At 34.2% G+C, this 27,033-nt stretch overlaps 1 protein-coding gene across 1 annotated transcript in view; it reads right to left on the bottom strand.

The window, feature by feature from the left end:
* LOC106478803 (putative pyridoxal-dependent decarboxylase domain-containing protein 2) overlaps nucleotides 1-26,697 on the bottom strand; it is a 68,921-nt gene extending 42,224 nt beyond the window's left edge. Inside the window, exons 1-4 of the mRNA XM_022382465.1 lie at nucleotides 26,396-26,697; nucleotides 13,235-13,311; nucleotides 5,501-5,572; nucleotides 4,144-4,230 (exon numbers count right to left, since the gene is read on the bottom strand). Coding sequence (XP_022238173.1) covers nucleotides 4,144-4,230; nucleotides 5,501-5,572; nucleotides 13,235-13,311; nucleotides 26,396-26,545 — 386 coding nt within the window. The 5' untranslated portion in view covers nucleotides 26,546-26,697. The remainder of the gene's footprint in view (nucleotides 1-4,143; nucleotides 4,231-5,500; nucleotides 5,573-13,234; nucleotides 13,312-26,395) is intronic.
* Nucleotides 26,698-27,033: the final 336 nt, after the last annotated feature.

The following is a 27,033-nucleotide window of genomic DNA, read 5'->3' as shown; positions in this document are numbered from 1 at the left end:
AAAAAAATCAAATAAATTAAAGTATAGATACAGCTACTCTTGATACCCAAGCTAAAACAAGTTCTAACTAATAAGTAGAAAAATCAAATAAATTAAAATATAGATACAGCTACTCTTGATACCCAAGCTAAAACAAGTTCTAACTAATCAGTAAAAAAATCAAATAAATTACCACATGATATTAAAATATAGATACAGCTACTCTTGATACCCAAGCTAAAACAAGTTCTAACTAATCAGTAGAAAAATCAAATAAATTAAAATATAGATACAGCTACTCTTGATACCCAAGCTAAAACACGTTCTAACTAATCAGTAGAAAAATCAAATAAATTAAAGTATAGATACAGCTACTCTTGAAGGTTTACAGTGATGTCAAAAGAACATTAGCTACAAAACCAAAACCTTTCATTTATTTTAAGGAATTTACTCTATCACTTTAGGAAAAGAGTAAACATTTCCTTCTATTTTAGTTATTTCTTTGGTCACTTGAAAATGGTGGAGTTTGATGCTCATTGAAAATTGAAGCAACTAATCATGTTTTTATACTGTGAATTACTTGTATAATAATTATACAGAGTGTATATTGGCTGGGTTTTCTTATTGTGCCTGGATGTGAGCATTCCACCTTGATTTAAAATATCAAAGAAAACAAACACGTAGTTATTAATTCATATATTTAAAAACTAACTACTTTGGAGTTGAAATTAATTGAATCAAAAAAAAAAGTTTGATTTACTTAACTACTTAAAAACCACTAGTTTTGACTTTTGGGTTGATTTCAGCTTTATGAATATCCAAATTTTTTTGTATAAGCATAATATAGCACATATAACCCTCTAGGAGAAAAGTCAAAATTACTTTCAATACAAGTAGTGCTGATTTGACATTGTAACTTTAAAAAAAAGTTTAGTTTTATCAGTTTTAGCTGATCACTGTTTCTCAATCTTGGTTGTCATTCATGAGTTTCCCGTTGTAGGCTTCCCTTTTCTTCCACCTCCTCCAGACCTAGATCTTTCGACCAATGTTTCTCTCCAGAAATCGGATGATCTGTTGGAGGACCATAACCTTTTGGGTCTATAGTCTTCTCAGATATCCCATTCTTACACTCTGTTGGAGCTTTGAGCTATTCAACAAGTTCCTAACCTTGTTACACCAATTTTGTGCTTTATTACTCACAGACAATTCAACTATTGTGACATATATCAACAGGCAAGGTTGGACTTGATGTCAAAGCCTTTGTTTGCCGTGATTTCTCTACTCCACGTCTTTCTCCGAGCTAGTATTTCATTGGTTGTGCCAATGATTTGGTCATCCTATGCTTGTTTTGCAACAGCAGTGCATCATCTTCTAATGTTTTACTGGTTTCCAGTTCTGGGTCCAGCATTTCTAGCAATAGATACTTTGAACTAGTCTTAGAACGTTTTTATCTGTATGTCTATCCCCTTGTTCATCTTCTTTCTTGGGTATTAGCCAAGATCAATAGGTCTCATTGTCAATTTCTTCTTTTTATCCCATGTTGACTATTTCACAATGGATTCCACTCTTTTCATCTGTCTCAGGTGGATCTTATTCCATTACATTTTTGGTACATCTTTAACAAACATATTTGTTTTCTAAAGATTCCTGGCTGACTGTTATGTAATCCTTTATTAGTGAAGATGACTTCTCTTCTTGGGTAGCATGAATGTTTTCACATTCTTGCAGATATTCCTAACTGGCAACTATATATCTGTCTAGTTGGTTTATCTTTAGGAGTTGTTTGGCTTCTCCAACTCCTCAACATCTTGCCTGATTTGTTTATGTATGAACAGGGTTTGTATGCTTCTCCTATATGTTAAAGAGCTGCTAGTCACACACTTTTGCTGAATACATTTTTTTCAGATTCTTAGACATCGTCATCAGTTGATTTTAAGTGTGCCTGGCTTCTCATTTTGAAACCTTCACAATTTGTTCACTCTACCATCATTCCCTGAAGACTTATTTTGTTAGTTGCTTTTGTTAGGATGTGATCAGACACTTTTGCCATTGATGTTACTTGTACTTTTTTTCTTTTACCAGGAAGGCTCTGTACTTATATCCTGATAGAGTCTTCCTACCAGAGATTTGGGCTGCAAGAGATGGTCACCAATGTTTGTTTGTTTTTTCCAATTGTTTTAGCTATTCTGAATGATCCCAATTTTCATTCTGAAGAATATTTTCAACGAAATTAACATCAGCCATTTATACCTTATGATGATTCTCACTTCCTAGATCTTACTCCACTCACATTCACAAACCAATGTCTTGATGTTCCCAACTACCATAAATGTGGATTTCAGGTTACACCTCATCATATTTGCCATTTGCCTATGACTTTGACCTCCTGGTCTCTGTACCCTTTAGCAGACATCTTAGGCCAGCATGACAATGAAGCTGCATTCTTTTTTGCTATTTTACCTTCATCACATCACTGTATCTTTAGTTTCAGAATCTTGTTTGCCGCCTGTAGTTATTCTCTAAGCTCGATGGAATCTGTATCTTGTAAGTTTTTCGACATTCTGCCCATTACTTACTGTTGACAATTGCCAAGGTTTTGGGGAATGTGAATAATTTTACTTCCAAACAAAAAGTACAAAACAAGAAAAACAAAATAATCAGGTATAGTTTATTCTTATGTATCAAGAATCTGTATTTATATCAACTTGCCCAGTCAAATACAAAGCAAGAAAAATATTAAGCACAGTCTATTGATATATATCAAGAACCTGTATTTATATTGACTTGCCCAGTCAACCACAAAACAAGAAAAATTAAATAATTAAGCACAGTCTATTGTTATATATCAAGAATCTGTATTTATAGTGACTTGTCCAGTCAGGACATTCATATGTTCATCTTCTGCATCTGTCCTAGGTAATCCAAGTATTTTTCTATATCATATCTGTTCATGACTCCAGGGGTATTTAGAATTATGAAATGATTACATTATATAACAAAAAACACATCTCTGGGCTGCTCCCCAATAACTAATCACTGAAGGACCAGGACGTGGTATTCCTCCTAAATATTTATGCTTGTGTCCTATTGTTGGCTCCAGAGATCCAATATTCCATTTTCACTCACAAAAAACCCCTTTGTCTGGATGAAAGGGTGTCCTGAGTGAGGAGGTACCCTGCTGAGACCGGTCCACTCCACTCCCCAGTCCAGTTCTCCAAGTTGTTTTGTTTCTGAATTCTACCGCATCTCTGCTTGGCTACACAATTTTTGTAGTCTATTATTACATTCTTGCACTGTAGCTTTTAGTTTTAATATTCATCAGTCCTCACCTCCATTACAATGCGAGTATGCTGGCTTTTAGTATTCACGAGGTAAGGCTACTTGATTTTAATTTTACATTTTCAGAATTAGAATTAACTTCAAACAGGTTTTTACCTCTGAAATACCTTCCCTCCATTCTTTTCACAAACAAATTTTCATTTAGAGTGAAACTTTCAATAAAACCTAAGTAATGGTGGAAAAGAAGATTTTATGTAAGAACCCCTGATAGTTGCATAATAAATCATGTGGAAGATGGATAATTATGGGTAAATAATGAATGCAGTGTATGAAGAGGGCATTTGAAAATTCTGAGTCACATGTTGAAAGCATGAGTTCAAATTAAACAAAAACAAACCAAGAGGTAGTAAGGTGTTTTAAAGTCTAATTCCAGGAATTAAATAAAACATTCTAATCAACAATTTAAAAAAAAACTTACTTATAACTTTGGTAGAGTTAAAAAATGAATTTAGTTGTATGCTAGTGATTGAACACAGCGCTGTGAAACCACATGTGATGTTTTTCAAATCAAACAAAGGTAAAATTTCCAGCTATATAAAATAAAATTTTTAGGGTAAAATATATGAAGAATGTTGGAAGATTTAAAAATCAGTAATTAAAATCTACAACAAAAGTAGCCATTTTTAATTGTTTCTTAAAAAAAAAAAAACATGTCACAATGAAATCTTGAATTTTCAGAGATGTGAATTTATACAAATCTCCACAACAAATAAAACAGATGTTATGTGATGACTGATGGAAGCTATAATATATAAAATTTTCTAATGGTATAGACAAATGGATACAAATAAACAACTCCAACAAACAATAATATTATCATTGTACCTTCTAGATTTCTCATTCGTTTTCTCTTCATCACTGCAGAGTACAAGTCCTTCTAAGAGATGTTCAATGTCATTAAATGGAAGACCACTGAAACAAAATATATGTGTACATATATGAATTTCAAATAAGAACTGTTGGTTACTAGTGCTACACAACTTTTAAAATGCATTAGTAAAAATAACTTGGTGAATTATAATGACTGGATTATGAAAAATTGATCACAGGGGGCATCACTTCATTCTATTTCACTTGCTACAAAGTTTACTACATAAGATCCTTATTTACCCCATGCAATCTACTTCCTACCTAAAATTATATCAAGATCAGTGAATTACACTGAATATGCTTAAATCTGTTCTAAGGTTATACTTTATGCCTTAAAATTGTTAACAAATGAATCACACTGAGATACAAATAAATCTGTTCTAAATTTGCACTTTATGCATTTAAAATTGTGGTTTAGAAACTCTAAATTCAGAAATTAAATCAAGATGAATTAATCATGTCTAAATCTGTACTAAGCTTATATTTTATTAAAATTGTATTTGGAATTTGACAATGAATGAATCCTATTGGGACATACCTACACCTTTTATACATTTGCACCTTATACATTTAAAATTATAATTTAGAAATTCTAAGTTTAGAAAGTTGATAAAGATTACTGCAACATGCCTAAATCTATAAAAGTTTCTACTTCATGCTTCAAAATTGTAGTTTTAGAAATTTCAATTTAGAAATAATATCTAGATGAATGAATCAGATCATAACATGCCTATATAAACACAAGGTTACATCAAGATGAATGAATCAGATTATAATATGCCTATATAAATACAAACTTATATTGAAAATTGTGGTTTAAGACTGTCTCTTAAATTTAGGAGTTACATGAAGATTGTAACAGTGCTACATTTATACATGATTGTAATTTATGTACTTAAAATTGTGGATTGGGAATTTTTAACTCAGAAATTACATCAATGTAAATTAATCACTTTGAGGCATGCTTTATTCTATACAAAAAATTCTATTTGATGCAATTTGTTTTAATAATTCTAAACATACCATGTTCTAGGATTTACCACAGTTCCCAGTGATAATGTTCATTTCATACTTGAAACAAAAACATTTCTTTACATACAATCACATGCCTTATGTATACACACACACGTTAGTGTGCCCTAAACAGAACCAAGCTCGCTATCAATAACACATGTAAATATAATGACATGTATCTCATAACAACGAAATACTGCTAACTTCAGACCCACATCAAACACATAAATTTGCTATTTTACTGCTAGATATAGCTAGTTCTTAATATATGTCTTATGCATTTGTATGAACATCTTACCTTGTTTGTAATGGGCCAGGTACACTTTTTGAAGCATCTTTTTTTGACTGTTCTTCCAATCCAGAATGGGGTCTGTAGAGTTTAAAAATACAAATATGCATATAAAACAATCTATGTTCAAGAAGCATAATAACTGAAAGGTTTACATTTTCCTATTTCTTTAGGCTTCTTACTATCAGAACCTTCTAAGCAGCTGATATTGTCTCATAGGGGAAATACTTACCTGAAATTCACATCAAGCTGGAAGGAATAGAAAGAATTAAAACCATCTGCCCCTTCTCAGTGCCCACCATTAAAGTGGGGTTTTCTGCAAGACTGCTTCAGCAATATATCTATATAATTTAAATGGTTGATTTTTGCCTCATCAAGAATGAGCCCATGATCATGTGCTAGTACTCATGATGATTACTGCTCCTGGAGCTTGTGTTGCCCTCTTATTGATGGAGGGCTACAGCATTATGATAATTACATCATAAGCTGCTGCAATACACATAGATGTGTAGGGATGGGAGTTTGTTCAAAGATTGTGGCCTGGGAGGAAGTTCCACGGCTGTTATGGGCCTGAGGTAATAGTTCATAGTGGTGAAGAGAGGTATCTATCTGAAATCTGTTTTCAGGTAAAGAAATTCTTAACTTCATATAAATACTTCTTCACAGAACCATCCATCCTACCTCCCCACTTCTGGTGTGTCTGTATGCCTTTTCAAAAATGAACTTTTGGTTTCTATACAATGCTCAAGGGGAGTTCTGTAAAATGTGGTGGTGTTTTGCCCCCTATATTATTGGAGGGCTTAAGTCTAATGCTAATTGCATCATATATTAACACAGAACATGTTATTACATGTAGGGTTGAGAGCTCTTTCAATGGCTGGTGTATATACAAAAACATTTTGGCACTAGCTAGTTTTTCTGTGGAGAGGTGAGGTATGGAAGATACTAATTCCAAAACATACTTACCTCCGCTCCCACGTTAGCTTTATCCTTATGAAGGGTTATATTCTTTGCCCATCTAAGCATTGGTATGAATTCTACCTTGTTTACTCCACTCTTTATAACCCACTATATCACCCCTAGCAATTTTAATCTTCTGACTCTCTCCACTTACATCAATGCACCTTCTATACTTGATCCATAAGTAAGCTCCCCATTATTCTTTCTTATTCACTTTTTCAAGACTGGTCAGATTATCAGACCTGAACACCAGCTATCATGGGGAGAAAGGGTGAGATAGTGTGAAAAGAGGTAAGTACTATTAGAAATCCATTTTCGGTATAGGAAAATGTAACTTCCGAAACACACTCACCTCTTCTTCCACTTTAGCTAGAACCCCACACTGACCAGGTGGAGAACAAGATCCACAAGAAAGCATCTGCATAGAAAAAGGGGTGTCCAAAATTGAAATATAATAAAGCACACTAGTGGGGGTCCACACTACGTCTGGAACATGTATGCTCTTCACCCAGATAAAGTGAAATCTAAATGCGGGTGGCAAATGCAAACCAGCTACAGAGTCAACACTTTTCATTATCATAAGATTAGTCAAGACCCCAATTACATAGATGAGGTTCCATGTCTCATCATTTGAACTATAGGGCTGTGGATGCAAAGCTAGATCCAAGGTGTAGTGGCTAGGGCATAGGACCGTAATATGATATAATTGTACAATAGAAATATGATATGAAGGGAACCCAACCTGAAAGTTACAGAATGTAGCATGTGAACCACCCAAATTATGCAGAGAAGGAAAGCAACACCTAAGTGAACAAGTCTTCCGCCCAACCTGAAGAAGTACAGAATGCAATAAACCGAACTCGGAATTATACAGCCAATTCACACCTCACACAACCTGAAGAAACAGAGATAATCCAGTCTGGGATTACAAACTGAAATCTTAACTCCTCAACCTGGAAGGCAAGGCAACACCTTCTGCCTCCATAATTATAAGGAAGATGTGGAACAAAGTTCAACTAATGGCTCAAGGGCATGATGCCCTGTGTGCAGTATTACAAGGAGTCAAGGACCCTCTTCCATGATCATGGAAAGTAACAGAATAACCAAAATAAATGGCCATGCTTAGACAACTGGATAGTGAAGTGTCATCTCTGAACTGGAATTATGAGTGGAATAAAGAGTACAAACATCACTCAGGAGGAATAGACCTCTCTCCATAACTCCAGCAACTGCAAACTGAGAGGGGTAAGTACTCTCCACTAGAAGAGAGGGAGGGGAACTTGTGTTGGGGAGTCCTGAGAAATGATGCTCTGAGGACAGTGCAATAGGTGAACTACTTTTCCTATTTTGAAAAGCAATCTAACCCCAATTTGTTCAATCCAGTGGTTAGCAGCGATGGGCAATGTCACTTTATGCTTTACTCATGATAGTCCATGAGTGGCAGTCCAGTACTGTATATTATATTTCATATAGAACAATTGTTCACCATCTGGAAAGCACCAAGGAAGTCTTATGGAACACCCCATCTCTACAGAGCTTGTTAATACCAAAATTTAATTAGTTTACTGGTAGCTAGTGCAGATTTGTAAAAACATACCTGAGCAGACAACACTCGCCACTGAGTGGGATCCAAATGAGAATGATAAGAAGATCCCTTAAAAGCCCAAAGAAAATGAACTTACTCACCTCTGTCACAATCAAGCTGGGGGTACATGTGTAGAACAGACACAGTGGGTTGCCAAAACCCATCCAAGAAGGAGACTGCTAAATCATGCAAATAGTATAATATAGAGGTGTTATGTGTGGTACAGGTGGCACAACTGAGCTGGCAAAGACATTGATACATGTCGAACTTGAATAAAAGGCCAGAGTAAGCTATCCAAACCAACTGACTAATCCAACTTGTCAAAGTGACAAGGAATAAGTTGTGTGATACTGAAGGATCCCAATGATTAAATAATCGGTGATGTGAACAACGAAACACTTCAGTGAATAACCCATAACATCAGAGAGCCCAAACAGGGCATAAAAGATGATCTGGATCTGAATGGTCATAGAATTGGAAAATGGAGGGAAGATGAATAGGAGAGAAAGTCTTATCTCCTTCCCTAGCTGCTGCAGTTTTAGGTAGAAAGGATCTTCCTGGATACAACAGAACACAGTTGGAATGGTACAGTGTCCTGTAAAAATGAAGCACAAACACATCTGAACATTAACACTCACTTGCCAATAACAGAAGAAAATAAGTTTTAGGTGAAAGATGATATAGTGAGCGTGACTACAAAGGTTCAAAAGGATGATGTGATAATGCATGAAGAACGACAGTGATATCCCAATTATAAACCTGGAAAAGGGCGACAAAGACGGATAACCCGAGATGAAATTCAAAAGTAATGACAAAACCAGGGACTTGAAAACTTTTCTTCTCTTAGAAAAATGAAAAGCAGCTGATAAGGCAGCTTTATACATGGCAACAGATGAAGGTACCAAACCTTTGTCAAAAAGAGAGAGAGAGATGTGGCACAGCGGGATGCAAAGGGTTAAACTCATGTCTGAGAGACCATTGATGATAAGTAAAACATTTCCTTTGATAAACTTCCAAAGAAGAATGCCAAATGAAACATGTTAATAAGGATATCTATCTCTGATGTCGTGCAATGGACTGCAAAAGCCAGGCATGAAGTCGAGGAACACAGACTGCTGGATGAAAAATGTCCGACTTTGGTGTGAATTAGTGACAAAATCTTGAAGAGCAGATGAATTGGAGGGAACACATAAATATGAAGACCCATCCAATCCTGGATGAGAGAAGCTATTTTCAAATCCAGAGGGTGAAATACTGGAGACCAGAAGGACAGGAGCTGTATATTCCAGTGTGTGGCAAAAGCATCAATCTGTGGTGTCTCTAGACAATAACAGATCCAATGACAAGATAATTGGTCCACCACTAGATTCATTACCCCTGTAACATGACAAGCAAGGAGAAGATTCACTTTTCAAAAACGGAGAGATCTGGAGTGAGTGCCTCCTTGCTTGGAAATGTACAAGACTATTGTGGAATTGTCCAAATGAAGTATTACCACCTTCCTTTGCAACAATTCAAGACCCTGAGCCAAAACTCGTTGAACAGCTAAAAGTTCTAAAAGACTGATGTGGAGAGAAGCTTTTTCAACTGTCCAAAGTCCCTTGAATTCCATATTGTCTATACAAGCACCACAGCCCTGAAGATAAGTATCTGTGAACAGATGTATCTCTGGTTATGGAGGTGGTAGAGGAACACTTACTGTTGTGTTGTCCCTGTTGTACAACCAGCTGAGATCCCAGAAAGAACCCAACATCCATTGGGTCTTCCTGAATGTAGATAAGTAGAAAAGAGTAAACAAAGACAACTGCTGATGAGCTACCTCAGCCCTAATTTCCAAAGGATGAGAAACTCTTCAAAAAACGTTTTTGTAGGAAGTACACCAAATGGAGATTCTTGAGATAAGTCTGATAGTCTAATTCCAGAAAATAAGGCATCCCAAGCAAGCAAATCCTAGAGAAACATGGTTAACTGAGCAACTGCTGAAGAAGAAATTGAGGCTCAGCAGAGGAAATGATTGAGCCAGCCAATAGGGTGCCACCAGAAAAACCCAAAAAGTAGCATCCCAAATAAGAGAGAAAACTCAAGGGGGGGGGGGGGGGGGTAAGTACAAAGTAAGAGATCAGACCATTCCTGACTGAATGCACCCACCAACAGTGCTAACATATGTGGAACAGGAGATCCAAACAAAGAAAGCTCAGCATTGCTGTAAGTGGCAAAGCCATTATTGTGAGGAGTGCCCAGATAAGAGCAAAGCTATTGAAAATCACAAGGATTGAGGAACCACCCAATAAAAGGGATTCCAAGAGAGGTTTCATTGCTCATGTAGAATCCACAGTAAAAGATGCATATGAGCACAAACTAAGGAGATAAGGAGTTCCAAGGAAGCTTCAGCTCAATTGTAAATCAAAGCATATGTGAAACCAGTCTAAAAAGATGAGGCATACTGGTAGCAGAGTGAAATTTAAACAAAAAAATTTTACAGGGGAAGATAGAAAAATATAATATTTTGAAGATAGGGCTGAATGAAGAAGGGACAGTAAAAAATAAGAAGAAATAGGAGAGAGAGAGGGGGGGGGGGTAAGTTCCAACCAAGAATTGAGAACAGAGATTAAAAACACACCAAGAAAACTAGAAATTTATCAGGTTTGATGAATGAAACCCACACAGGCAGCTTCCTAAAGAAGAAATTGAATATGGAGAGCAGATACAGCGAGAGAGAAATTAACTATCCAGCTGTTCCTGGGAAAGTGTACACTAAGGTCAGAGAAGGAAGCAGGCAAGCAAAGGTCTAGACCACTCGGATGAACACAGAGGAAGCCGAGGCAAGGCCAAACAAAAACACCCTAAACTGAAAATACACACCTGTGAAGAACAAAACAAAGAAAAATGTCTGGATGCCAGGGAAACAGAAAAATTAAGACATGTATGTGACACATCAACCTACATCATCCACAAAACATGAGTGAAAAACCCATAATGAGAATGATCTCACAGAAGGAACCCTGGAGAAGGAAGACCCAAGCCACCTCTTTACTGACACTGGGAAGAAACAGAATCCCACTGAGGGTGAAATAAAGTGGATGGTGAAATAACAGGAGGGACAAGTGGAAATGGAGTTATGGAGACTTGCTGAAACAACCCCAGTCTCCCAATAGGCAGGAATAAAGTCCACCACCTTGTGACAGAAAAAAAAAGTGCCATGCATAATGCATGTAATTTATAAGAGGGTAAAAGAACCCGAAATAAAACAGGATCCCGACCTAGGAGAACCCAACTTCATAGCAGCCACATCTGAAAAGCAACGCTGAAGTGGAAATGTGTGTCATTGTAGCAAAAAAAGAGACGACCATAACCAACAAAAACACAAATAATGAAACTTTAGAACCACCCCAACCAAAGGGAGGATAAAGCATAGATGATAGTGGAATAACAAAATAAGTGAATAGGAAAGTTCCAAGGTAGTGAAATGCAACCAAAGCAATAGGGTCCAAACCCCACATTGGAAGACAAGAAATCCAAAAGGTGTGAGGCAAATTATGGGAAGATGGAACAAGAAAAGCAAAAAACATGATACACCAACATATACAGGGGATAAAGCATTCCGACTCCCGAATGCAAGTGTACTTCAAAACAACCCATTATCTGGGTGAGATGTAAAAGCCAAAGAAGACCCAACAATTAATCCCCAAATAGGGCAAGGATAAAATGCAATGAAACAGGAGACAAAGACAAAAAACAACATACCTGAGAAAATAATGGCAACAAAGGGTGAAGGAATCATAGGTACCCCCCCCCCCCACACACACACACACAACAACACATGATGGAAAAACATATTCAGGAGGGTAAAAACAAACTGCCTTAGATCACATCCACCCATCCAGACACACCTAGGTGCTGGTATGACAGGCTACTCAACAGGTTATACAAAATGTTGCCAAAAATTGTACAATTCCCAACAGAACATAGCCATCATGCCCACAGCTAACAACTTTGCTATTGCCAAAGCAAACATGAACAGCAAATCTGTCATAGCAGCATCAGCAGTGGTAGTCATGACTACCCAGAACCATAAGTGCATAACTCACATTGTCGAAAATGAAAAAATAGGAAAGGGAGAGTATATATAGAAATTTAAATTGCGACTTTCCACTAAAAAAAAAGTAAAACTGCAGTGACTAAATGAGAAAACACTCAAAAGGAAAAAAAATTGGATATAATAACTAAATAGCAAACGAAACAAACAATAAGAATGCCAATCGAAAAGTGATTAACAGGTGCATTATTAGAAAAAGTGCTAGTTACAATAGTAGTAGTGTCACACTCCTATTGGTGGAGGGTTGTTGCATGATCGTTTACATGTAGATATGCAGAAAGAAGTGGGGATTACAAGGGTAGAGGCAAGTGAAACATTTGTATCGATAGAGGGCAGTATTAATCGAGAAAGCTTTAAGTGGGAGGAGGTGAGTTATGATATTGGAATTATATTTTATTGATCTTTCATCTGTCTGACTAACTTTACAGAAGCTGCAATGATAAGACGCATGTGCACTCATGTTACCGTATACAATAATATAAAATTGACCTTTACAAAGTGACCTGACTTGGCTTTGTTCTAATGGACCAGAACTGTGTAAATACAGACACATTTCACTTTTAATATATTACATATGTATATCTATTATTACTGATTACAAACAATTTCTTAAATTTCAGTTATTTTTCTTAAAATATAGGACAGTAAATAAAGAAATACAGAAAATAATGTTCTCTACTACTTATGATTGTAAAGAAGCTTGTACTTGCATGCCATACCTTGCACTGTGTCAAATTATCTAATTAAAGGATAAACATACAACAGGTTTAGATCAAGTGACACATTGTAAAACTAGAGGATGCCTTTGTAACATGTTCATATTGAATGACAACTTGTCTAATTAGAAGTTAAATTTATAACAGGTTTAGATCAAGTGAAAAGTTATAGGATTCAAAGAGGACTTTGTACGGAAACTGGTTCTCATACAGAATGAAGCTGTAGAGAAAGTGCAAGTTTTTCATGTATGGTACAAGGACATATTAATACAGAAAAGTAAATACAGATGTGCGAAATTCATAGTGGTCTCTTTGTATTGTTATGTTTAATTAATTGCTGTAAATAAAACCAGAAATCAAGGGAAAAAAAAAACTATACCACTTACATTAGCATATTCTGTAGAAAATTTGTTGCATCTTTAGCTAATTCTCCAATTTCTTCCATAACAGGTACGCTTGTGTCCTGAAAAATAAAAATAAAATTAAAAAACTCCAGCCACAGAGAAAGTTTTTATCTACTAAATATTTTTCAAGTTTTGACGAGTTGACAGAATCAAAATACTATATTCCTGTTAATTTTTGCTTTTAATTGTTAGGATTTACTTTTGGTTAGGATACAAGGCACTTTTGATTCTACATGTACTTCCTTTAAAATGAGTATTGTTCAATAACTAAAAAATCCATTCTAACATAGCAAAATACATATTTAAACTTTGAAAGTTTACAACAATTCTGGTGTAAAATCTGTAAAAAATTGAAAGTTAGAGAAATTTCCAGTCCAGGAATAGATAAAAATAGATACACAGGTTGTAGATATCATTGTCATTGTTCCAAAGTGGGGCTTTGAAGCTGTGGGGCTGTGTGTGTGGGAGGGGGGGGGGCAAAAAATAGGGCCGAAAACAAAGATGCTGAATTAATATTAATTCTAAATAAACAATAAGCCAATAAAAATTATGTTGAATTAATTATATGATACAGTATGTTGAAAGGAGATGTTACTGTTTTTATTACAGTTATAGGTTGGGGGTGCCTTAAACTTCTTTATTCACCTCAGACTAAAAACATTTGGAACCACTACCTTAGACTGCCATACTATTATAAATGATAATAATAATAAATCAAGACATACTACTTGAACATAACACATTAATGTACTAAGACAACCTGTCAAATAGAGTGAAACAGAGCAAGAAGCAACTGAACAACAACAAAACACTGGAAATAAAATGAAAATGACCAATGACAATTTGTCAACTATCAAGTTTGTTTTTGATTATGGCCAGATCTGACAAGTACAGGTCCTTGAAACCTTATAACTTAGTGAAATAGTGTGGTGGGTACTTGTTATGGTACTTAAATAAGAAATGAAATCCCCACCCACACTCGATGGGTGGACACTAAAGTTTTCCACCTGTCTGCTCCACTGAGATATTTATTAATGCTACATTACAAGCTTTATTAGTGAAACATGGCTTTGATTCCATAGCATCAGTTCATCAAAAGAAGAACCTGCAAAAATATGCCAAAGGTTTGGGTAGAGGTTTCTTAAAGAAAATGAGAAAATATAGTTATTGGCATAACTTCAAATCAAATCATTCACATTAAAATATACAGAAGTGGATTACTCATGTTACCAATATATAAACAAGTTCCTTACTACAGGAGGCTTACCTGGTATGTGATTTAGCATCTTTCGGGAAGCTAATATCTTTTTTCAATAGAGATTAATTAGCAAGGTGAATTCTGAACTATTTCCAGAATGGGAGAGCTGGGAGGGGATGAGATCATTTAATATTTTCATCTTTTCATTCTCACGGTAGAAATGTTTGGCCAAATTGCATAACACTAAAGCCAAACTTACTTTTGATATTAAGAAAAAATCATATAATTTTATTTAGATTTCGTGACATTACCTAATTTTTGTCGAGTCACTATTTTGGAAAATGCATTAAATATTTTCCTTTTTTATTATAACTTCAATTTTTTTTTCTTTGTTTGTACAGTTGATCAGAAATTTACATTCTATATTCAACAAATTTCAATTTCATTGATTTTCCATTAATGTATTTCTTTTCAAACTTAATTTTGCTGATTGCAGCAGTCACCACTTCTGGCTCTAAATTGTAAAAAACATTACATAAGCTGACAAAGATTTATCAAAGACCTAAGAACTGACTTTTCAAAATGGTGTCAGGTTAGGCTAGGTAACAATATTCTTGTTAACAGTATTCTTTGTCACAATCAATTTATATCAAATAAGTACACTTTGCTTTTAACAAATTATAAATTATTTTATTTATGTAAATTTTTTTAATATGATAAACTTGACAATAATATTCAATAAATAAGTCACTGGAATATTTTGTCATTGCTGCTATACTCTTCAAAGCTAATAAGGCTTACCTGATACTTTATCAAAGAAGAAACTGCTGTAACTTTTAAACAAAAAAAGCTTTAACATAAAAACATTATCAGGAACAAAAACAATATCTGAAGAAACTATAAACAAATTCCCAGGCATGTGTTTTTCTCTCTAAGTTTACTAAATTTTCCACTAAATTCAATTGTTTTTCTCTGCTTGAACTAGGTCTTATGGCTTTTCCAAGAAACCATAAATTACTTTTTTACACCGATTTATTCATTCTACATTGATGTAAATAAAACTCTATTGCAGTGATTCTCAACCAGGGGTAAATTTACCCCTTGGAGGTAAAAAAATTACATGGCAGGGGGTAAATAATTGATGTACCTGATGATTGAATAATAATTTAATTAAATTTCATTTTGTAAAATGTGTGTGTGAGAGAGAGAGAATGCTAAGAATGTGTGTGTGTGTGTGAGAGAGAGAGAGAGAATGCTAAGAATGTGTGTGTGTGTGTGAGAGAGAGAGAGAGAATGCTAAGAATGTGTGTGTGTGAGAGAGAGAGAGAATGAGAATGCTAAGAATGTGTGTGTGCTATTTTTGTGCAAAACCTGAATAATATTTTTTTTTTTCTGACCTTCTTGTTTTTCTGTCCCTTTATGATGGTTATGAAGTTTTTGTATGGAAGTAAGGGGGTAAATGGAGAAATACATCAAGCCGAGGGGGTTAATGATGGAGGAAAAGTTGAGAATCCCTGCTCTGTAACTATTTTGAAAGCTGAGTTTCATTAGCGATTGTTCATTCACCTGCTGAGATGTCATGAAAGGGTGGGAACTGAGAGCCTGTACTCATAAAATTTTAAAAGAAAATGAAAATACCAGAGAAATAAGACTTGGTAAAATGTATTCTAAAGGAATTATAGTTTCTTAGCAAATATAAACATATATTTTGGGATGGGTGGAAAAATTATAAAAACCATCTGTAAGTGTACACTGTTTATAGATGAGACTCCTTGAAGCTGTGCAGAAATATATTTTTTAAACTCATTTTCTTTCAAATTGAATTAATTAATTAAATGTTAAAAAATGACAAAATATCATTCTAAAATATTTTTGAAATATGCGTACAATTTTTTATTTTTTCTTTCAAACAATCCTATATATATTTGCCGCAGTTTGTCTTTACCCAATTATTAAAGAGGTTCCATTATTTCATCTTTATTAGATTATTTTATTTTATGTTTCTGGTATTAAGACGATCTTCGGCTCCAGTTTAAATGTTTCACCAGGTAGCAGAAGTAGACCATAAAACACAGCCCTATTGTCTGTTTCAGATTCACTCGGTCATGTAACTACAGGTTTTGGTTTCAGTTTCACTCGGCCATGTAACTACAGGTAGGTATTTGAAATTTGATATGTATGCATGCACTTGACACTCAGAGGTGCTCCTCTTTCTCAAAAGTGTTAAGGAATTGTGATAAATGTATTAGAGGATAGCAAAGTGATATACTGCCATTTTTTTTCTAGCACAAAGTTGCATAATAGGCTATCTGAGTTTTGTCCACTGCAAACTAAACATTTTAGCATTTAAATTCATAAATTTACTGTTGACACACCAGGGGGAGATGTTGTGGCAGAAAGCTAAATAAAAATAGTGACAAATGGGCTTTTCTTAGAACAGGATAATGTTACTGATGAAGTTACTTAATAACCTGATTTGGGACCATTATTGTTCATTATTTATGTTTATGATGACAACAGCTATTTTGTAAAGTAGTATTTCTAAATGTGTGATAATATCAAAATGCTGGGAAAAGCTGATTCTATTTGACATTTTTCTGTTGTTCAAAAGAACCTTAACAGTCCGTTTTCACTTGTACTTACAGATTCTTAGAACTTATGACTGAAATCAAAGAAGAATATGTAATATATATATCAATCACTCTACATCTACTATATCCAGTGTTGATAAAGCTGGATGGGCTATAACAGATATTGTAGTGGTCTAGGTGCTATTTATAACACGAATTACATGAACAACTGTTACAGTGTGAATTGTATTTATCATCATTTTTATTCAAGTCATTTACCAACCACAGTTAAAGTAAGGTTAATAAAACAATATTATTTATTTGATTTTTAACACCAGATTATTTATTATTCTTATTTTTACTTGAAATAACTTTACTCATCATCCAGAAACACCGTTGAACCAGCAAGCTAGTATTCGTGTCATTGGGAGAAAATTACATGAGAAATTCTAAAAACTTATAACTGAAAGCAAACAAGAATATGTAATACTATGTCAACCACGCTATATCTGCCATATCCTTATACACTTGTTTTTGTTTGTTTGTTGTTAAGCACAAAGCTACAAAATGGGCAATCTGTGCTGCAACCTATATGAGTATCAAAACCCAGTTTATAGCAGACTTACTGCTGAGCCACTGGACTATCTGTCTCAGAAAAGCACTGGCTTTGTGGAAAAAGGATATGTTCACCCCGTAAGTATAGTTCAATCACTGGAATCAAAATATAGTTAAATGAAACTTTGAAATGTAGATGTTTTTGTTTTATAAGATTTGGATCCCTTACTGCAAGAACTAAAGTGCTCTGGTAACTAAAATATTATTAGAATATACAAGTAGTGTAGATACAAGAACCCAGTTAAGTGAAAATGGAACACAAATTTCAAATACAAATAATATGTTAAAACAAAGATTTAAGTACATACCAACAGACTTTTCAAACTTGCCTTGAAACTACCTCAATTTAAATATTTTCAAAGGAAAATCCACTAGGAACCAAAGCTATAAATCCCAAGAGATCCAACGAAACTACTTGCTTGTATGTAGTAACACACAACACAACATGTCAGAGAAACTTATATTTAGAAACAGAGCCACCTGTGTACGACAGGTGTTGTACTGAACAGCCTTCATGTGTATGCTTGCACCCTTCCAGCTGGTGGCTTGCTTGAGAAAAGTTTCGTATTTATGAATAAGCCAATAAAAAAAGGCAAGTAAACTAAAATCAAAGTCCACCTTATCATATAATCATAAACCTGTTATGCACTAGGTAGGTATTAATGTCATATTTATATATCTATACAAAGATTACTAGCAATAATTCAAATCTTGTTTTTTATAATACATGCTTCTTCTAAGATAACATTATCTAACATTTATGTTATGTCAATGAAATATATAAAACAAACCCCTCCTTTATGTAAAATGTGGAATAATATAACTTAAATCACAGTAGCTCCTACTTTACTGTACTGTATTTTCACTTCTAAAGAACATGTTCAGTACAGGATTAATTAGGCTCAAGTGACTTTAGTACAAAATATATTTAAAAAGCCACTACACAATTTGTATTTTTTTGAAATATTACCATGTATTCATAAAGTCAATAGAAATTATTTATTGAAAAAAAAACAATATAAAAATATCTGTGTACTTACTCCTAATAAAATAATAACACTTATGTTTTATGAAGAGTCTTGCAAAATAATAAAAATTTACAAAGATTGTAATATTCACTTTTATATTATTTGAAAGTTTTTAATTAGTAAACACATATTCTAGGTTTAAGAATACCATAACTCAAAATATTTATTTTTAAACATCCCAGCAACAGTCCTATTTACTTTTGATACATAATCTCACTTTTTTTACTTGTAAATGTATTTCAGTTAGATACCTCTTTACAGAACTGATAGCTATTTACTTGCACCACCGCTGAAATGTTTTTTGCATATATGTCTAGCTTTGAATGAAACTTGCACCTCTGTCTTTATTAACCCTTCACATATGGCTAGACCCATCTGCAAGAGCCCCAGAATGTTAAATCTCTTCATATTAGAACTCTGAATGTACCAAGTATAGCTCATCAAAATTTGGCAAACTTTAAGTAAACATCACAAGTCTGTTATACAGAAAAAGTGATGGCTTATATCAACAATTATCATCATCATCCTCATATAACCATCTTCTTCCATTCTAATAATCTTCAGTTCCAGATCCAAACTATCTGGCTACAGACACTGCAAGTCAATCTTGATAGAGCCTTTTTTTTGGCTTGCCCTCGTCTTTGCCTTATCCCTCATTTATGAGGTGAGGTAGGATCTCCTCTTTGTCCCACTTTGGCCAGCTCAACCTTGGCTTCCCCTATGACATCAACTTTCTTTTGGAGAACCATGCCCATTACCACTTTGAGAACATCTTTCACAACCTCTAAAGTCCATTTTTCATGCCAACACTCAGCATCTGTAGTTTCATGGCTGGCTGTTATTAGATCCTTTGTCTGAGACATCAGATTCTCTTCCTAGATAGCTTGATGTAAGCTCATTCTTACCAACACTCCTTCCTGGCAGTTTATAAATCCTGTTAAGCAGCCTTCCTGAGGTAGTGCACTAGACATAACATTTCTTGTCTATTTCAAATTCTCCAACAAGTTGTTTCTTTCATTATGCATTTGTTTGATGACTGAGCCTTACCCCCTTCTTCCAAAGATGGTCATAAAGCTGCCTAATCTACCATCTTCAGATGCCATAGAAGCCACCACTCTCTTTTGTCACCATTGTTTAAAGACCTTTTCCAAGCCTTCTGTCTTCATAGACACTGTGTTAAAGGCGACTTGGTTTAGTCATATTTCTTGGCTTCTTTCCATTACTGAACCCTTAGCAACTTGATAACTCTATCATCTTTCCCCATAAGTTTTTTCTTATTGCTTGCATCAGGCATAAGATGTACTGATATCTTTGCCCTTGGTGCTTCATGCACCTTACTTTCTAGTAAGGCCTTATACTTGTACCCCGATCATGCTTTTCTACTTTAAACTTGAATTGTGAGAGAAAGTAACTGTTATTTTTCACCTACTTATCTACCCTGTCTGATTCCGATTCTTCTACTTTTGTGTACAGTGAGGTCAATTCATTGTTATCTTGCCCATACTAATATTATCATTTGTAATAATTTGGGTTAAGTAACAAAAGAATATGGTAAATAAAAGTAAGACTGTCAAAGTTTTAACATTGTGCTACAATGTTAAATTAGGCTTAGTATGTGTAATAGTACTTTAGATTTAGCTATAATTCAATTTACTGGTAAATCTTCAAACAGGTTAAACACATTGTTTTATTAAATAAATACAATCTAAAGACTAGTTTATTGTCTCTTCATGTTTTAAAGATTAACCTGTTTGCTTGAACTAAGATCCATTGGTTTAAAGTCAGCTTACAGTTATAGGTAGGTTATAATATAAATCAGGCTAAATACATTGTATTATTAACATTACGTATACATCAAAGTAAAGACCATTTATTGTCATTCTAATATTAAAGTAGTATTTCTAAGTTCTATATAATTAAAGATCAAATTTATTACTCTAGTCAGTCTAGTGTAAAGACAAACTATTGATAAAAACAACTAATATAATTGGTTCTTAAACATTCGGCTTAACAGTAACAGTGTTAACAACAGGCTACTGGTATTTGGTATTGAGTATTTATATTCAGCTATAAGTATAAATACAATGGTTAGACTAGTGTAGGAGTTAAGTTTTCACAGTCTGCTAGGAGTGATGGATGCAATGAGTGGGATTTATATGAGAACTCGAGACTGGCGTGTACTTTTAAGGAAGCTAGTAATGAAGATGTGCAACTTGTATGTAGAGTTTATAGGTTGGAGGAGAAGTTGGAGACAATCATAATTAAAGAAGAGGCAATAAATAAAGAGAAGTGTAGACTGTAGGAAATGGCATCAGGATTTCAAAAGACCTTAAGCTTTTACATACATGGAATACATCAGCTAACAATGACTTTCAGGAAGTTTAAGAGAATACTATTAGGACTAAAAGTAGTGAATTCAATTGTAATGAGCCTATTCTATTGAGCAACAGATTTCAGCCTTTGGCTTGTGTAGATGAGGAACTATTGGAAGGAAGAAAAACAAAAGGGTTAGAGAAGGATATGGATGAATAACTTAAACAGGTTATAGTTATAGGTGATTTCTTGACAAGGCACGTGGATAGAATAGTCTGTGGAGTAAATAGGGAGAAAAGAATTAGATTATGCCACCCAGGAGCACAGGTGGAGGACATAATTGACAAAGCAGGAAATATAATAAAGGGGGCTAGCAGAGATGCAGTATTTGTTGTACACATAAGGGCTAATGACGTAAGTAAAGCTAGGTCAGAGGAGCGAATTAATAAGTACAAAGGGTTGATAAAGACATTTAAAGAAAAAGGCCATAACTTAATTTTATCAGGGATAATGCCCAGAATTAACTGTGGGGAATAAGTTATAAGTAGGTCACTAGGGCTAAGTGCTAGGCTTAGGTGTTAGAATGTGAGGATGAGCACATTGGCTGGTTGGACTTGTGGATTCAGGTCAATAGAAAAAAGAAGCTTTTTGGAATGGATGGTTTACATTCAACTAGGATAGGAACTGGCTTGTTTACTAGGCCTATTAATTCAGCTGTAAGGGAAGTTTTAAAGTAGTACAAGACAGTGGTGAGGATCAGTATAAACTAACTGCAAAAAGAATAAGAGGAAGAGAAAAGTTTAGCATAGGAAATGAGAATAGAAGTAGTTATAAAAGTAGGCTTAATTGTATGACTGTAATGCTAGAAGTATAAGAAATAAAATAGATGACTTTAGAGTGCTGGTAGCAATGGAGGATTTTGATATAATGAGAATGACCGAAACATCTTTGAAATACATGGTTATAGGCTATTTAATAGGGACAGAGTTCTAAAGAGAGGGGGAGGGGTAACTTTATATGTAAAATGTGAGTTACATCCTGTTGAAGTTTAGGATATCAAAGATAATAGCAAGAAGACTGAATCCATTTGGGTTTCTATTAGCGGATATAAAGGGAAAAGGCTTTTAGTGGAAATTTGTTACAGACCACCAGATGATACTGATGAAATTAGGGAAACTTTACAATGAGATTAAGATTTCAGTTTTTAATGATGTTATAATTATGGGTGATTTTAATTTCAGGCATATAGATTAGGAAATGCTAGAGTCAAAACATGAAGAAGAAAGGGTTTTGGAAACTGTTTAAGATGGCTTTCTTCAACAGTTAGTCAGGGTACCTACTAGAAAAATGCTATTTTAGATTTATTGTTAACTTCAAACACAGAAAAGATAGAGGATGAAAACTTGGGGAACATCTGGGTACAAGCGATCATTGTCCATTAGGTTCAATATTTTGCTGCATATGGAGATAAGGGATAATGATATTTTGGTTACCAATTTCAGAAAAGCAAATTTTGAAGGGATGTCACAAGAATTATCTTTGTGAGTTGAGCAACTTATTTGGAGACACTGATCAGATGTGGAAAACTTTTAAAGATAAATGTTTAAGTATCCAAGGTAAACAAATACCTTATAGAAAGAAAAGGGTAGCTGCAAGTAAAAAACCAGGTTGGCTCACAAAGAGTATAAGAGATAAAATTAAAGAAAAGCATCATAAGTTTAATAAATTTAAATTGACTAGCATGATGGGAGATTCAGAAGATTATGGAAGATGAAGAAAGTTGGTGAAACAGGATATTAGGACATCAAAAAGAATGTATGAGAGAAGGTTGGCTGAAGATGTAAAAATTAACAGTATGGATTTCTTTAAATACATTAAGTGTAAACAAAATGTTAGGACTCTTGAGGGATGATAAAGGAAGGCTAGTATCTGATGATTATGGGATGGCTGGGTTATTAAATTTTGCTTTTTCTTCAATTTTTACTAATAAAGATTTAAGCAATATTCTTCATTTTGAACAGTTGATAGATGGAAATGAGATGAAACAATATGACTGCATTAATTCTGAGCTGGTTAAGAAAAAATTGGGAAGTTTAAAAACCAATAAGTCTCCTGGGCCAGATAATATTTCCCTAAGGGTTTTGATGGAGGTTAAAGATTGGATATGTCAGCCACTTGCTTCTATTTTTTGCAAGTCCTTGAATAGTGGGCAGATACCACAGGATTGGCAGTTAGCTAATGTTACTCCTCTTTTCAACAGAGGTAATAAAAATTATTCCAGTAATTTTAGGCATCAGTCTTGCATCATTTGTTGGGAATGTTTTGGAGAGTCTGATAAAAGATGCTATGCAAAGCCATTTAACATAATTTAGAATTTTATTGAATTGTCAACATGGTTTCACAAAGGGAAAATCTTCAGACTCTTTACTCACTGCTAATTTCTGAGGGTGGGAAAAATACACCTTGTTTCATATTAAACAGAACAAGCTTTATTTTAAACCCAGTGTTTGGAATATAAATTATATAATCCAAACTCATTCCTGAATGGAACTTGGTAAACCAAGTTTGTCATGACCTTTTTTAATATGCTAAATTAATATCAAATACAACAAATCTTCATTCAGTTGTAAAAATGGAAGATATCACAATATAAAGCTTGAGAAATGCACTTTTAACCAAGAGAAGAAGTTTCTAAATAATATACATTCTTCATTTGATTTAAATATATTTCAATATGACTTATTTAATTTGTGCTACATACTGTTCATTTTCTCTGGTTCTTCTTTTTTGTATTGAAATTGTTTACTACTGTATATTACAAATTATATCACATTTCTAGAGTAATTACCATTATGTATTCTTCTACCTTTAGCTTACTGAAGATAGAATTCTAAAGATCCTGAAATGTCTAATAAATACTTCACGTAATTACATTTGTGTTTTTCTTTATTATTAATTTGTGTTTTCCAAAAAATCAATTGATCACTAGAAGCAATCCTTTATTAACAATGTGGCATTTTAAATAAAACAGGAGACTGGAGATGGTTAGCATGATTTCTAATAGTTAACACTATATGGCAAGATCTACCATTTATTTGCAGTCAGTTGTTTCTTCTTCTATTTTTAGTAAAAATAACATTTCTTTTTGAGGGAAATCTTCATGTATCTGCTAAATTTTTTCGTGGAATTGGTAAATCGTAAATTTTAAACGAGTCGTTTGACCGTGAGATAAAAACTTCATACAGTAATTGCTACACATTAAGCTACTCGGAGTTATAATGCTGTCCTTTTACCTTCAATATCCTTCCACTAGTTTTGCATAGCCCCTCCAAGTTCTTAACGAGTCCTTTCACTTAATAAATTTTAGTTCATACAATTAAAATTTGAAAGCTATAGCTTAGTGGTAAGGCTTAATCAGTTAGTGCAAAAATAATACCCACTCAGTGTTTGTGACTTACTATGACTCATTTACAGTGCCTTGCAAAAGTATTCACCCCCCTACAAAGTTTCCACATTTTGTTGTCTGAATTTGCAATCATGAAACTTTCAAATGGGACTTTATACTTAGAATCTACAAAATTTACTCCCCACTAAGAAAATTAAAAAATGCTGATATTATGTACGTTAGGTTTTCAAAGAAAATTAGAATTGCATAAGTATTCAACCCCTTTACTATGGCAACCGTGTATTAGTTCAGTTACAAAAGATCACAAAATTGGTGTAATGATCTCTGTGTGTAATCAAAGTGGTTTGACTTTAGAGTAAATGCATCTGTTCAAACCACAACTCACACAGTGATACGACAAACCAACCATTAAGACCAAGGAGCTTTCCAAACAAGTCAGGGATAAAGTGGTAGAGAAGCACAGATCAGGAGAAGGTTACAAGAAAATTACAAAGTTGCTGATTATCCCTCTGAGTATGGTGATGTCCATCATTAAGAAATGGAGTACCACCCAGTTACTACCCTGATCAGGCCACCCTTCCAAACTAAGCAGCTGGGCAAGCAGAAAACTGGTTAGGAATGCTACTGTGAAGCCAACAGTGTCTTTAAAAGAATTGCAAAATTCCACATCTGAGATGGGAGTCAGTGTTCATACAGCAACAATATCCCGGTTCCTACACAAAGCTGGCTTGTATGGGTGAGTGGCAAGAAAGAAGCCATTACTGAAAATGAATCATCTGGAGTTTGTGACAAAGCATGTAACTGATATTGCACACATGAGACATGAGGTTTTGCGGTCAGACGAGACAAAAGTTGAGCATTTTGGTCTAAATTCAAAGCATCAAAGTACAGGCGATTCGTATAGGAAAACCTGCTTGAGTCAGCCAATAATCTAAAACTAGGTCAAAAATTCATATTTCAGCAGGACAATGACCCAAAGTACAAGGCCAAAGCCACACTGAAATGGTTTCAAATGAAGAAAGTGATAGTCCTGGAGTGGCCCAATCAAAATTATGATTTGAATCAAACAGAAAATTTATAGCAAGACATGAAGATTGCAGTTCATCAACGATCCCCAACAAACTTGTCAGATTTGGAGCAATTCTGCCAGGAAGAATTGGCAAAAATTACACCATCCCATTGTTCAAAGCTGGTAAGACCTATCCAAAAAGGCTCACAGCAGTAATTGCTACCAAAGGTGCTTCTACCAAGTAACAACTTAGGGGGCTGAATATTTATGCAATGAGCAAATTTCAATATATATATTTTCTTTGCTGGTTTTGCTAACATTTCTACCTCCTTCAAAGTTTCAAACTTAACAGTGGATCATTAGAGTTTTAAATAAAAACAAGTTCATTAAAAAAAAATTATTTACATTATTTGTATTTCATTAAAATGTGACATTATTGGCAGGAATTAATACTTTTGGAAGGCACTGTAAGTTTGTACATGAACAAATGGATGCCTAACGAAACTGTATCTTTGTAGGTTTTTGGCTAAGCCTAAACAAGAATGTATTATAATATAATTATAAATGATATGTTATTAAACTTGTACTACTTTTTCAACTCAGTGTCTTCTATTAGTATAACTGATTATATATATAAAAATAATATAGTGACAGTGATACTGATAGTAATAAATTGTTAATAATATTAAAACTTATAATTCATAATATAAATTAAAAGCGACATTGTCGCGCACGGCTTAGTCAAAGCAAAATGATATACTCATTCACTGTTATTGTTAATGTTATCAGTATATATTAATATTATCACTTCAAGTTCAATTTCAAACAAAGTTAGTCTTTCATAGTTTCACTTTTGTCAGCTTCTGGAAGTTGGAATTGAAATGCCATAATACTATTCTATTTTAACATTAAGGCTTAAAATGTTAAATTAGTGTTGGCAAGAGCTAAATTAAAGCAGCAAGTTAAGGCTTAAGACCTGACCGGCGGAAGACAAATTAGCTTACCTCATCCTTAGTGAGTTTAGAGTTAACGCTAGTTTGGATATGGTCACTGCCTTTTTCAGAATCAAAGACTTCGTTTTTCATATGGTCAGACTGTTCTATATCACCAGCACTCTGTTCTGTCGATGTAAATAACTTACCCGATGTTGCCATATTTAATACTTCTTGTGTATTCACAATTTAAATATTATACTTGACACCCAAGACCAAGCTTTTCGTTAGTATTATTTAGATTACCCATACACTATCGACGACACGCTGGCATTGCACTGACGTTATGGCAACGCCGTAGACGTTGGTGTACTTAATACGCCCATTCTCCAGGCGGCGTTTGTTTGTTGTTATTTATTTTACGGACAGTAATACATTGTATTATTTGTACAACTGGACTTAAATTACTTAAAGAGCTTAGTATTAAATTTCAAGCTGTGTCTGTAGACATAATGTAGCAGAAATAAGCGACCTTAAAACACCAAAATTTGCTATTTATCTTTAATTGGACACTCAACGTTTCGCTTCTTCAGTTATGGTTTGGTTTTTGTGGAACGCTCCTGAAGAAGCTGTAAAGCGAAATGTTGAGTGTCCAATTAAAGATAAATAACAACTTTTTGTGTTTTAAGGTCGTTTATTTTTGGTATTAA

Source organism: Limulus polyphemus, unplaced genomic scaffold (genome assembly GCF_000517525.1).
Source record: "Limulus polyphemus unplaced genomic scaffold, Limulus_polyphemus-2.1.2 Scaffold251, whole genome shotgun sequence".
NCBI lineage: Eukaryota > Metazoa > Arthropoda > Merostomata > Xiphosura > Limulidae > Limulus > Limulus polyphemus.
This window is presented reverse-complemented; position numbering and strand designations above follow the sequence as displayed.